This window comes from Aulonocara sp. 'chitande type north' Nkhata Bay, linkage group LG3 (genome assembly GCF_057382095.1).
Source record: "Aulonocara sp. 'chitande type north' Nkhata Bay isolate Kocher_YH1m ecotype deep benthic linkage group LG3, A_spYH_male_GT1.1, whole genome shotgun sequence".
Taxonomy (NCBI): Eukaryota; Metazoa; Chordata; class Actinopteri; order Cichliformes; family Cichlidae; genus Aulonocara; species Aulonocara sp. 'chitande type north' Nkhata Bay.
In genome coordinates, this window is record NC_141346.1 from 32,825,671 (window position 1) to 32,840,166 (window position 14,496).

Genomic DNA, 14,496 nt, shown 5'->3' on the forward strand with positions numbered 1-14,496 from the left:
CAACATCTTCAACCTCTCCCTGAGGCAGTCAGTGGTCCCCACGTCCCTCAAAGCATCCACCATCATTCCCGTTCCCCGAAAATCAGTGGTCTCCTGTCTGAATAACTACCGTCCTGTTGCACTGACATCCGTCATCATGAAGTGCCTGGAGCGGCTGGTCAAAGGTCATATCTGCTCCTCCCTCCCTGACACACTGGACCCTCTTCAGTTTGCCTATCGGACAAACAGAACCACAGAGGATGCCATCGCCCTGGCAACGCACACCACCCTCACTCACCTGGAAAAAGGGAATACATATGCAAGGATGCTCTTCATCGACTACAGCTCGGCATTTAACACCATCATCCCCTCAAAACTTGCCACGAAGCTCGTCGACCTTGGGCTGGGAACACCGATCTGCAGATGGATTCTAAACTTCCTCACAAACAGGCCCCAGGTGGTGAGAGTTGGTAAGCACACCTCCTCATCACTCATCCTAAACACAGGTACGCCACAGGGTTGTGTGCTTAGCCCCCTCCTATATTCCCTGTTCACACATGACTGTGTTACTAAACAAGAGTCCAACATCATCATCAAGTTTGCGGATGACACAACCATCATAGGCCTCATCACAGACAACGATGAGACGGCCTATAGAGAGGAGGCGATGGCGCTGTACGAGTGGTGTCTGGAAAATAACCTGACTCTCAACATCAGCAAAACTAGAGAGATGATATTGGACTACGGGAAACGACCAGTCAGAGAACACCAGCCCATCCACATCAACGGTGTCAAGGTCGAAAGGGTCAGCAGATTCAAGTTCCCTGGAGTCAACATCACTGAGGACTTCTCCTGGACCCTTCACACAGACACTGCTATCAGGAAAGCTCGCCAGCGGCTTTACTTCCTGAGGAGGCTGAGGAAGTTTAGCATGAATGCCAACATCACCTCAAATTTTTACAGGTGTGCAATTGAGAGCTTGCTGACAAGCTGCATCACAGTTTGGTACGGAAGCTGCTCTGCCAGCAGCCGTAAATCACTACAGAGGGCGGTGAAGGCAGCAGAGCCCATCACTGGTACGAGGCTTCCTGCCATTCAGGACATTTATCTCCAGCGATGCCTCCGTAAAGCACACAGCATCATCAAGGACCACAGCCGCCCAGCACATCAGCTGTTCTCCTTGTTACCATCTGGCAGACGTTACAGGAGCCTGTCTGCTCGGACTACAAGACTTAAAAACAGTTTTACCACCAAGCCATACGACACCTCAACCACAACACTTAAACACACACAACACAGCACTCAGAAGCTACCCTGCAGCTTCACAAGTACTCTGTTTAATCTGCACTGGTCACTCCACTTTATTGTCATTGATATTTATATTTAAAAGTGCAATACTGTAATTTTCTGCTGCTCATTCCTGTGCAATATCCCATCTGCCCTCCCGTCATATTTCTTTTCAAGATTTTCTTATTTAATCACTAGTGTACATATATTTATATTTATAGATACATATATATTTAGTCATCTTTTCTCTTTTACCATGTCTCTCTAATATTTTGCTCCTTACTATTTTTCTATTTTCTTTATTATTTTATTTTATTATATTTTTTCCTATTGTATCATGCTGCTGAGTGACTGCTGCTCGTCAAACACATTTCATTGCAATGTTGACCCTGTGCTAACTTGCATATGACAAATAAAACTGAAAACTAAAAACCTTTTTGTATACACACCTGGTGGACGTTTGTAAATAAATTCTCTTGTGTGCATCTGACCTCTGAGTCCTGCGTGTGAGTCCTCCATGTCAACCCTAACAGAACTACCTACCCTCTTCCTGTAACCACTTCCTGGGTCTCATTTCAGGGGCTCAGTATTTTTGTCACTGAGCAGTGACAAAATAATCTCATGATAGTCTTTCTGGTTTAGCAAAACCATGCATCTACCCTTGTCTGCCACAAGGATGATAATGTTGTTGTCATTACTAAGTGATGTGAGTGCCTTCCTCTCCTCCATGCTGATGTTGGATGCTAGGGGCTTTACATTGCTGAGACAGGCTGAAAAATTCGTCCGTAGTTGCTCTGCTTCCACGTCTGCAACATTGTTATTTCAAATTGCTGTTTCTGTGGCTGTGTATAAGATTGGGGAAACCTGCAGTCAGCTGAGACTGAAGAAGTCACTTGGATAAGTGATGAAATTTTTCTCTCACTGAAAACGCTACGTCCAGATGAACAGAATCAACTTTTTGAGATTAATGGTGAAAAGCATAAGCCTGTGGTCAGGTCCGTTTCTAATGCCACACATACATATTTAATTTGTTTTTTGTTTTTGTTTTTTTCATTTTCTCATCTTCTCTTATTTTTCCATCATCGCATTAGAAAAAAATAGCAGACTTTCTGATACAAAAACTGATGGTACAAATGCTGTTAAATGTATGATGCTGGTTTAGCAATGCCTTCTCTATGAGGAAAAGTTATGTTGCACAATACGTTTCGAGGCACTCTAATGTAAAGAAAATATCTAGCTGGCAACATCAAGCTTGTGAATGATAGTCCTACCAACTCAACAACGAATACTATTTATTTAAATAACTCAAAATAGAATACAAAAGAATGCAGCACAGTAAATAGTATTTTAAAATTGCATGTTTTAATCATCAAAAGTGTAAGCATACCAAAACATGATTTGAACAGACCACAGATATATGCCCATATATAACGTGTTAACATTTAAAGAGAATTACTAAATAATGTTTAAAATGTATTACTTCAAATTTGCCAGGCTGTAGTTTTAAATCATTACTGAAGTCATGGAAATACATCAGATAAAGATTAGCCAATCACTGTAATTGAGAAACAGGATATAAGAAATTGTTGCCATTTTCAGATAAACAAATATTTCATGTCCAAATGTTTAAACTGTCCACTTCTTCTTCTCTTATGGTATCAACAGTTAGTCTAATTTCTACTAATAACTGTTTCGTTTCCCTTGTGAAGTGCCCAGAAACTTAAAGCTGTCCCATAAATCTCTTGGAGTAATGATTATTTCAACTTAGTATTTGAGTACAGGACTAGTAAATGTGTTGAGTTACATTCCACCACTTCCAAAAAACACTTGGAGCAACACAACAAGAACACAGAGAGAGGTGAAGTGAGTGAAGTGGATCAGGTTTTCACCACTGCAAAACAAACTGTCACTGTCACATGGGGTGGTGGGTGGTGTATCTGTAGTGGGTGGTGTTGATGTGGGGCAGGTGAAGATTAAGTCATAGTCAAAGTCCAGGGTGAAGTAGTCAACAAAGCCTGGTGGTGTTCCGGTGACGGTGGTGGTGATCCAGTTTTGGTACTGGGACACACGAGCGTAGACTCCAGGAGTATTAGGCAAGGCGCAGCCTTGACCAAAACTCACGACTCCACTCTGGATCCAGATACCGCTATTATCTTTTGTCACAAGTGGTCCCCCCGAGTCTCCCTGTGAAAAAAGTGTAAAAGTTGTTAAAACAGATTGAGATCAGTTGAACATCTCATGGAGCTTAATTTCTACTAAATACATAAAATGTTTCCGGAGATGTTTGTGTTAATTGTCAATCAGACACACAACTTTTGCTGATTAGTTACAGTATCACCCAACACACTCAACTGCACGTCACTACATGATGTGATGTCACTGACAGAAATTATCACAAAACCTTTGGGAAAACCTTTATAGAATAAATTAAATACATCTAAGTGAAAATAATTACGAATTATGAGTAAATGAGCTTCAATGCAAAGCCTCTTTTCCACCAGTACCTTCTCAGCTTGACTCTACTTTACTTGGTTTCTGCCATTTTGTCGTACAATAGAGCACCACCTGCGTTGTATCATTAAAGCAACATGACAGAAAGTCCACTGACCTGAACACAAACTAACCATGGAAGGCTTCGAGGGGATTCTCTACCTGCTACTTGGTCTATGGTGGCTCTCGGACCATGGTGTTGGTTTCTGTGTACCCATTTCTGTTGTTGCATGCCTTCAAAATGGTGCTTTTGATTACTGTTAAGGAGTGACTCTCATGAGTCCTTGAGCTACACCACTGACTGGCCTATCAGTGACATGCAGTCTCTTGATGTCACATTTTTGTATCGATTTCGTTTGCTTGGAATACCGGCCGAGCAGTACTAAAGGAAAAAAAAAAAAGTACCTGGTACCAGGTGATAACACCTAACGAAAACCCTGAAAACTGAGTTGAGTCAAGTAGGTGCTAATGGAATAGGGCTATAATGTTAATAATCATAAACACTACTACAGAAAAGCAGTGAGTGGTTAAAAGCTGATAGTCAATGCAGTCAATTAGGCCTTACATTACAAATAAGCACAAAGTGGTAGTCACCTGACATGAATCCTTCCCGCCATTTTGCAGTCCAGCACAGATCATGTTATCTGTGATTGCAGCGAAGTTTTGTAATTCGCATCTGCACTGGTTGTTTCCCACTATTGGTACATTCACCTCCTGCAGAATCTCTGGGGTGGAACCACCACCTAATTGAGAAATGTTAAAAGGAAGATCATTTTTACTGAATCATTTATCACTAATAAAAGAAAATACATATTTTAAAAAACTTACTTTCTAGGGTACCAAAGCCAGTGACCCAGCTGCTGGTGCCACTGTTGAAAGTGCTGCCTGCTGAGGCTAAGCAGACTGGCTGAATGTAGTCTGTGAAATTCACAGGAGTCGACAGCTGCAGGAGGCACATGTCATTCTCAAATGTTGCAGCATTGTAGTCGGGATGGCAGATGATGTTTTCAAGTGTCACAGTAACTGCATTTGGGTTTGGACCAGACGCGGTGTTGTGGCCCAGAGTCACTTTTGTGGTGTGAAGATCAGCACTTGAATGAAAGAAAAAATATAGTTATTTTTATAGCATTGCATAGTGATCATTATCATTGAACTACCGTCACAACCAGGTAGCAACAGATGGTTGTGAGATTTTGATGATAAATATATACAGTGGCTTCCCAAAGTATTCGGCCCCCTTGAACTTTTCCACATTTTGTCACATTACAGCCACAAACATGAATCAATTTTATTGGAATCCCACGTGGAAGACCAATACAAAGTGGTGTACACGTGAGAAGTGGAATGAAAATCATACATGATTCCAAACATTTTTTACAAATAAATAACTGAAAAGTGGGGTGTGTGTAATTATTCAGCCCCCTGAGTCAATACTTTGTAGAACCCCTTTTTGCTGCAATTACAGCTGCCAGTCTTTTAGGGTCTGTCTCTACCAGCTTTGCACATCTAGAAACTGAAATCCTTGCCCATTCTTCTTTGCAAAACAGCTCCAGCTCAGTCAGATTAGACGAACAGCGTTTGAGAACTGCAGTTTTAGATCTTGCCACAGGTTCTCGATTGGATTTAGATCTGGACTTTGACTGGGCCATTCGAACACATGGATATGTTTTGTTTTAAACCATTCCATTGTTGCCCTGGCTTTATGTTTGGGGTCGTTGTGCTGCTGGAAGGTGAACCTCCGCCTAGTGATGTGACGTTCTGTATCGAGGCTTCGAAGCGTGTGTCGAGTAATGGAGGGGGCGTTTCCGTGAAGCGCGTATCGAGGCTTGCTTCATTTATGGGAGGAGCTGAAAATGATGACGTCCGAAGCCTCGCTGCCCGGCTGTACCACGTGACTGGTTCAGGAAGCGGTTCGAACTGTACCGCGAGCTATGACAGCGATATACACCCCTCAGACTCCATTCAAAATGTGGGTGTTTGATGGAGAGTTGCGGTTAGTGAGAGAGAGTTAGAGGCAGTTTGGAGAGAGTTAGAGACAGTTTGGAGAGAGGTTGGAGGTTTATGAGAGTGAGGAGAGAAAGTCAGGAGAGAATGGAGCCAGCTACGAAGAGAAGGATGTCCTCCCCTGTGTGGGAACATTTTGAGCTTATATCTCCCAACAAGGTATGTAAATTTCCACAGAAGATGTATTTTCATAATACTGATGGTGCAATAAAACCTATGTTAAGCTGTCTGTACTTTTGTACAAGGTGAGGTGTTTGCTATGTGCCAGGGAGCTGGGATATAACAACAACACCTCATCCATGCAGCAGCGCCTCTTCTTTCTCAGGAGACTGAAAAGATTCGGCATGAGCCCCCACATCCTCAGGACCTTCTATCACTGTGCCATTGAGAGCATCCTCACTGGATGCATCACCACCTGGTATGGCAACAGCACCGCCTACAACTGCAAAGCTCTCCAGCGAGTAGTGCGGTGCTCTGAACGGATAATTGGAGGTGAGCTTCCCTCCCTCCAAGACATCTACAGGAAGCGCTGCCTGAGGAAAGCGGGGAGGATCATCAAGGACTCCAGTCACCCCAGCCATAAACTGTTCAGACTACTTCCCTCAGGAAGGAGGATCTGCAGCATCCGGTCCCGTACCAGCAGACTGAGAGACAGCTTTTTCCATCAGGCCATCAGACTGCTGAACACGTCATAGACACCTCAGCTTCACTACTGGAACTTTAACATTATGCACTCCATACTGTACAGTAATGCCACTGTTTTGCACATATTCAACTCTGTATATTTATTTTATATATTTTATTTATTGTTTACTCTATTTAATTTGTAAAATATGTGTATACACACACACACACACACACACACACACACACACACACACACACACACACACACAAAATATTTAGTATACACATCCAGAAATGCATATACTATTATATATTGTACATATATTTATTAGTTTCAGATGTAGCCATTATCGTATTTTGCTTGTTTACATTATTGTATTTGCACAACTCTGTTGCTTGTGAAGCTCGCACACAAGAATTTCACTCACATGTGCTGTACCAATGTACCTGCACATGTGATGTGACAATAAAAGTGATTTGATTTGATTTGATTAGGCACTATAGAGCTATGCATGAGAATAAGGGGAACACCGATTGTGGAGCAAGACCAGGTGAGCCATCAAATGCCATGATAATATAGCATGCAGTAATGTTACTAAATGATATAACAATGTTATACAATGCAATAAGTTATGTGTGTGATATTTATATTTGTGCTTTATCTTTATTGTCTTTCCCCAGGAGAACAATCTCAAATAGATGAAGACCTGGTTAGCATGGTGATTGAGGACTCCCAGCCATTTAGCATTGTGCAGGACAAAGGATTTAAAAGATGTGTTAAATCATTAAATCCTAGCTATGTTCTCCCCACTAAAAGGTCATAAAAGCAGTGAAAATTTAGTTTTTACAGAATAAAATGTGAACAGGCAGGACTGAGGCTCAAAGCCTCAGTGTGTAGCTGTCCATACCTCAACGTTACAAAAGCACAACTGCTGTCCACACCCCAACCACACCTCACCTCACGGTAAATGATCATTTCCATTTTAAACATTTCCAAATGATCATTTTCCATACTGCCAGTATAAATATACACAGTATACTGCATCACTACAATATAGATGTTTTACACACTCCTTTTGTTGTTGACATTTACAGGCTGTGTGCAAAAGGCCTCACTCTTCAAATTCATGCCAACTACTATTTTTACGTCCAGTAGGTGTCCTACTAGAGCAAATGAAGCTTCAAGAAGCTTTGCACTGGCGTGAACCACTTGGATGAAAAGCTTCAGTGCTTCATGAAGCTTCATCTGCCCATCACTAGCCGTCACAGAGCAGCTGTATTTGTACTGACATTAGATTACACACAGGTGCACTCTATTTAGTCATTAGCACTCATCAGGCAATGTCTATGGGCAACTGACTGCACTGAGATCAAAGGGGGCTGAATAATTACGCACACCCCACTTTGCAGTTATTTATTTGTAAAAAATGTTTGGAATCATGTATGATTTTCGTTCCACTTCTCATGTGTACACCACTTTGTATTGGTCTTTCACGTGGAATTCCAATAAAATTGATTCATGTTTGTGGCTGTAATGTGACAAAATGTGGAAAAGTTCAAGGGGGCCGAATACTTTTGCAAGCCACTGTTTAAATTGAATCATTTCATTCAAACACTGAAGAGCCGTTGTAGTCCAAGAAAATGATTTTGATGGATGGGCATTTCCTCTATCCCTGCATGTGCGTGTGCACGTGAGTTGAATGGTGAGGCTTACTTTTGTGCATAGCTAGAGTTTGTTATCTTTTGACAGAACAAAGTTAGCAGGTTCCCAACTTACATCTTCATGCTAAACTTGCATGCTGCTGGGGGCCTGGATCTCCTCCATACCTGCTTCATACCCTGGTGGACGGGGCTGTGGCTCCCCACACTCCCTAGCAGATCGTTACATGGAGAAACCTTTGGAATACAAGCGTGCTGATCCACACAGGTGTGCACACAGGTGTACACACGGGTGTTCACAGACACGGACTACACCTTTCTTGGCTGCTGCCTCAAAGCACATTGTGCGCTGTCTATCTTGCGTGCTGCACAATATCGTTTAATATTTAGTATCTACTGTTATCTACTTCTAGCTAGTTTATTGTGATGGTGCTGTTTTTTATTATGTTGCTCTTTTTTTTGTTTGCTTTCTCTTCTGTTTTTTTTTCTCCATACAGGTGATCCAGGTGTTTTGTTTGTTTTTCTTTCTTTCTTCCCCCCTTTCTCACCGTCTCTTCTCCCCTTTGGTTTTCTTTCTCTCCCTCTCTTTCTTTCATTCTTTCTCCCTGTCCTATCACCCAGTCATGTCTGTCCCGTTTTTAGCAACTGAAAATAAAATAAATTCATAATTATAATAAAGGTCAATCAAATGGACCAATATGGCAAGGCCATGATGATCCACTTGGTAAAATAAATCCGCTTGGCATCTTTCTTGGCCTTAAGACAACAATTCTGATGGCTATAGATCCAAACGGGACACAAAAAAAAAAAAAAAAAAAAAAAAAACTTGCATGCTGCTGATTGTAAGTTCACATCGGATGGAAAGACGTGACTGGTATTAAGTTTCTCATCTAACCCTGGCTGTTACTCAGCGTTGTCACAATTTGATCACAACATTACATTATTAAGAAATGTGTTACTACCAACTGTGAGTTGAAAATTATCAGTGGAGAAATTACTCTAAAAACTGTTGGGGTGCTTTTGAGTAAATGTGTGCAATTAGTTTTTTTAAGACTTTAAAAATGTCCTTTCACTAATTTCAGAAAAAGAAAACATCAGTTGGTTATGAACAAAAATATTAAAATCACTGTGCAATAACATCCATTGCCTTACATGCCGAACAGGCCACCTGTCCATCACAGGGATACCCCAGAGAGGGACAGAGACACACACTCTCGCTTCCATAACCGATTAAAAAAAATATTTAGCCTTTAAAAAGTGTTGTCTGCAGAAGAAACCCACATGGCACAGGGAGAATATGTAAACTCTACTCCAAGAGGTTGAAACCTCCAACAGGCGTTAACCACTGCACCACCACAGAAACACTTGCAGTGTTGACTTACGGTGTAATGCAGTGAGCAGCTGTCAGCACCCAGTCGTTGGAGATTAGGGACCCTCCACAGAAAAAAGAGCCATCTTTGGATAAAGATACCTGCCAGGGCCAACTTCCAGGGGCTGCATCTTCACCTCCTACGATTCTAGGATTTTTAATAACCCTGCCACATGCTGAGAGAATAAGACACAACAGTTAAATACTGAATATGTTGATAAGCCACAGCATTATAGGGAGTGCAGAATTATTAGGCAAATGAGTATTTTGTCCACATCATCCTCTTCATGCATGTTGTCTTACTCCAAGCTGTATAGGCTCGAAAGCCTACTACCAATTAAGCATATTAGGTGATGTGCATCTCTGTAATGAGAAGGGGTGTGGTCTAATGACATCAACACCCTATATCAGGTGTGCATAATTATTGGGCAACGTCCTTTCCTTTGGCAAAATGGGTCAAAAGAAGGACTTGACAGGCTCAGAAAAGTCAAAAATAGTGAGATATCTTGCAGAGGGATGCAGCAGTCTCAAAATTGCAAAGCTTCTGAAGCGTGATCATCGAACAATCAAGCGTTTCATTCAAAATAGTCAACAGGGTCGCAAGAAGCGTGTGGAAAAACCAAGGCGCCAAATAACTGCCCATGAACTGAGAAAAGTCAAGCGTGCAGCTGCCAAGATGCCACTTGCCGCCAGTTTGGCCATATTTCAGAGCTGCAACATCACTGGAGTGCCCAAAAGCACAAGGTGTGCAATACTCAGAGACATGGCCAAGGTAAGAAAGGCTGAAAGACGACCACCACTGAACAAGACACACAAGCTGAAATGTCAAGACTGGGCCAAGAAATATCTCAAGACTGGTTTTTCTAAGGTTTTATGGACTGATGAAATGAGAGGGAGTCTTGATGGGCCAGATGGATGGGCCCGTGGCTGGATTGGTAAAGGGCAGAGAGCTCCAGTCTGACTCAGACGCCAGCAAGGTGGAGGTGGAGTACTGGTTTGGGCTGGTATCATCAAAGATGAGCTTGTGGGGCCTTTTCGGGTTGAGGATGGAGTCAAGCTCAACTCCCAGTCCTACTGCCAGTTTCTGGAAGACACCTTCTTCAAGCAGTGGTACAGGAAGAAGTCTGCATCCTTCAAGAAAAACATGATTTTCATGCAGGACAATGCTCCATCACACGCGTCCAAGTACTCCACAGCGTGGCTAGCAAGAAAGGGTATAAAAGAAGAAAAACTAATGACATGGCCACCTCGTTCACCTGATCTGAACCCCATTGAGAACCTGTGGTCCATCATCAAATGTGAGATTTACAAGGAGGGAAAACAGTACACCTCTCTGAACAGTGTCTGGGAGGCTGTGGTTGCTGCTGCACGCAATGTTGATGGTGAACAGATCAAAACACTGACAGAATCCATGGACGGCAGGCTTTTGAGAGTCCTTGCAAAGAAAGGTGGCTATATTGGTCGCTGATTTGTTTTTGTTTTGTTTTTGAATGTCAGAAATGTATATTTGTGAATGTGGAGATGTTATATTGGTTTCACTGGTAAAAATAAATAATTGAAATGGGTATATATTTGTTTTTTTTGTTAAGTTGCCTAATAATTATGCACAGTAATAGTCACCTGCACACACAGATATCCCCCTAAAATAGCTAAAACTAAAAACAAACTAAAAACTACTTCCAAAAACATTCAGCTTTGATATTAATGAGTTTTTTGGGTTCATTGAGAACATGGTTGTTGTTCAATAATAAAATTATTCCTCAAAAATACAACTTGCCTAATAATTCTGCACTCCCTGTATAACCATTCACACGTTCAGTGAGTAACATCTCATGAAGAGTTCTGATGGGAGATGATACATGTTGATGTTATTTTTAGATGTAAAGTCATAAAAACATTGTTGCACATGAACCACACTCAACCACAGAAAAGGTATTTTGTGACATTTTAGTGCAAAATTGTTCAGGGAAAACTTCAAAGAACATAAGAGAGCTAGAGATTAATAATAAGCAATGATTAAATGCACAGTGCTTTATAAACACATGGTGAGTGAAAAAAGGTTAGGGAAGAAGAAACAGTAAAAAAAATCAAGTGTTAAGTCTAATCTTAAAAGTAGAGAGGATGTCGGTCTCCTCAGTCAAAACTGGGAGCAGGTGCCACAAAGGAAGACTCTGCCTCCCATACTCTTACTGATTATCAACGATACAGTAGTTTACTAATACCATTTACCCTGTGGATTTCAACAGATAAATGAAAAATAAAATCTTGACAGATACCCAGCTCAGACGTTCAATTGGCACTCCCATTGGTGTAGGTTTAAATATAATTTTAAAAAAAAGGTTAAGTATGAAAAACTTTCAGAATTGTTCTTGGATGCTTACCAGGCTGCTGTGAATGAACATCTAAAAATTGGAACACAAAGACAAATATATCAAAATAGAGGTAATACACATCATGACTAGTCCATAGTGAATAAGTATTTTTATTCAATTGCAACTAATATGAAATAACTCTAATGTTTAAAACATAATAATAATAATGATAATAATAATAATTATTATTAAAATAATTAGTATAATAACATTCTATTCCATATAATTTAGAAGAGAAAATAAAGAAAGAAAAAAATAAGAAGAGCAGAATTTAAGGATGTCAAAAAATTCTTTCCCATCTTGCAGAATGCTACAGGCAGGATGCATTTCATACTATCCAGCTAAAATAAAATTTATTATAAAATTCTTTAGTATCTGTAATTAAACTTTCCACACTTCATCTGAAAGAAGTAATGGGAAAGATTTTAATACTACAAACAGAAATACAATTTTCTCTCTCACCTTCGCCAAAAAGAATGATCATCACAGAGAAAACGCACAAGAACCGTTGGAGGGCCATTGTTGACTACGCTGGCTTTAATTTGACTTCAACTGTTAAATACTATAAATCTTGTGTTCAGCTCCACCCACAAGCTCACACAACCAGACCTGATTCCCTTCACTCACCACTGAAATAACAATAGTAACAAAAGGTAAAGCAACAAGTCAAACAAGTTGGCCTTTGTTTTGTTTGAGGAACTGTTCAAAGGCTGCACATATTCTTTGAAATACGCACTGGGATTCAAAGAAATATTATGTAAAAGAAGAAACTATTGTATAGTTCTTGGTATATTTTGCCATGCGGTTGGAGGTTGGCATGACTATAAAATCATCTTAACATTGTCACGGAGAATGTGGAAAGTTATTACAATCGGAACAGACATGACCGGGGATAGGAAAGGGAAAGACGTAGAAAAGAGAAGTTCAAGAAAAGGACAGGGAAAGAAAACAGAGGGGAAGAGGGACAGTGAGAAAAGATCCATTTAATCGCCTTGGCACTTCAATGTTAATGTTAGAACTGATGTTACGAATGCTGTTAAATGTATAATGTTGGTGTAGCAATGGGATGTTTATGAGGAATAAAAACGGTTGCAGAAAAGCTCAACAAAAAGTGTAGTTTAATTACAGATTGAAACATTTTCCTTCCGCCTGTCAATTACCACGTTGTCTTCATCGACAAGCACTGGTGACTGCCTGCTGTACATGTGTCAACAGTCCCAGAGGAGAAAGTGAGTGAGTGATCCTTCAGGGCCAAAGTGGACAACTGGTAAATACAAAGAAAAGCAGAAAAGTTGACATATGTCACTTAAGAGTGAGAATTGATCAAAAGAAGGAGGTTGTGATAAGAATTGGTTGTGATTGATTGGAGCATAATTCACAGCTGTTAGACTTTCAGAAATTTGTTGACTCCTCTCAATCAAATAGGCTGTGATACAGGGATGTTTTCTATGTTAGCGATGGAATATTTGCAATGGTGTTTAATTCATCCAAGAGCTGCGTTTTTTTTCTCTTATTTTAACCCTCCAGTTTTGAATCATATTTCTTTTATTTGTTTTATTTTTGTTTTTATATGACACAATTTTAAAAAATTGTACCAAAAAGCCATTTTTTAAGAGCTATAATACTTAAGTTTATGATGCACAGTAACCTTTCTGAGTGAGTGTAACAAACCAACAATAAAAACATTAATATTCTTTTATCTTGTCAATGTGAACCTAGACATGACTGAAGTAAGAGTCCAGATGTTGCTAACCATGTTTTGTTGATGTTGTGATGGCATCCTGAGGAATGTAAAATGCTGTGTTGTAGCACAATTTTTCTAACAATATACCTTTCACGTTTGAACAATATATCACGTTATTACAATATACATAATTATCACGTTCGTACAATATAAATATTATATTGTACGAACGTGGTATTATATTGTTCAAATGTGAAAGGTATATTGCACGAACATGAAAAGTATATTGTTAGAACAATAAACTTTTCACGTTATAATGTGATGTAGCTCTATTTTTCTTTTGCCTGGGTGGCAGCTCTACGCTTACGTACTCGGATGAGCTTGCCTCATCCTACAAGTTGTGCCTCCATCTCTTGTGTCCAGATCACACGCTGCACTGCCGTGCTGCTCCACCTTTTCACTTTCATTTCTGTGTTTGTGCGTGCGCAGTGTGAGAGGCTGCATTGAGGGGCGACAGGATTTCAAACTGGTTTGATTATCATGCGACCATACGATTGATGATTGGGAGCTGGTCGTGAGGTGTTAACTGCTTTTTGTTATCCCATGTATACTACACGATGCACACACGATTAAGGCAAAACTTGGGCCGATCCCCAAAACGGTTGCGCGACTGAAAAATCGGCTCAAAATGGGCCAAAAATCGCACAGTGTATGGCCAGCTTTTGGAGGCTAGCTCCAAACAAACATCTGCAGCTTGGCAGTGTACACAGCACTATAATGACCAGACCTAATTCTTTTGAAAACCATACATCTTTCCACAGGTCCCCACTTCATCAGACATCACCTGGACTCAGAGCTGGATGAGGCCAGCACAAACAGCGGCCTAACCGACTAAGATGATGGATCCATGGGGTCAGGAAAGCCAGAAGCAGAGGAACTGGAGAGGTACCTTTCATGTCCATTCACTGGAGGTGTGGATCTATTGCATGGCTTTCCTCACATCAAGAAGCTGTCGATCAAAGTCA

The 14,496-nt window shown here is 40.7% G+C and overlaps 1 protein-coding gene across 1 annotated transcript; it reads right to left on the reverse strand.

Moving 5' to 3' along the window:
• Nucleotides 1–2,606: 2,606 nt before the first annotated feature.
• On the reverse strand, nt 2,607–12,348 carry LOC147335233 (serine protease 27-like). The gene is made up of 6 exons (XM_086276992.1): nt 12,250–12,348; nt 11,797–11,817; nt 9,429–9,591; nt 4,585–4,847; nt 4,351–4,499; nt 2,607–3,450 (listed from the first exon to the last, which is right to left on the reverse strand). The coding sequence occupies exons 1-6, from the start codon at nt 12,305–12,307 to the stop codon at nt 3,067–3,069; spliced, it is 1,038 nt and encodes a 345-aa protein (XP_086133118.1). The 5' UTR covers nt 12,308–12,348; the 3' UTR covers nt 2,607–3,066.
• Nucleotides 12,349–14,496: the final 2,148 nt, after the last annotated feature.

Excerpts from the sequence above, each read along its gene's own strand:
- LOC147335233 (XM_086276992.1), bottom strand. The coding sequence starts at position 12,307 with ATGGCCCTCCAACGGTTCTTGTGCGTTTTCTCTGTGATGATCATTCTT. Across the intron at positions 11,818-12,249 it reads GATCATTCTTTTTGGCGAAG|ATGTTCATTCACAGCAGCCT; the intron begins GTGAGAGAGAAA and ends TCCAATTTTTAG. Across the intron at positions 4,848-9,428 it reads GCTGCTCACTGCATTACACC|TGCTGATCTTCACACCACAA; the intron begins GTAAGTCAACAC and ends CTTTCATTCAAG.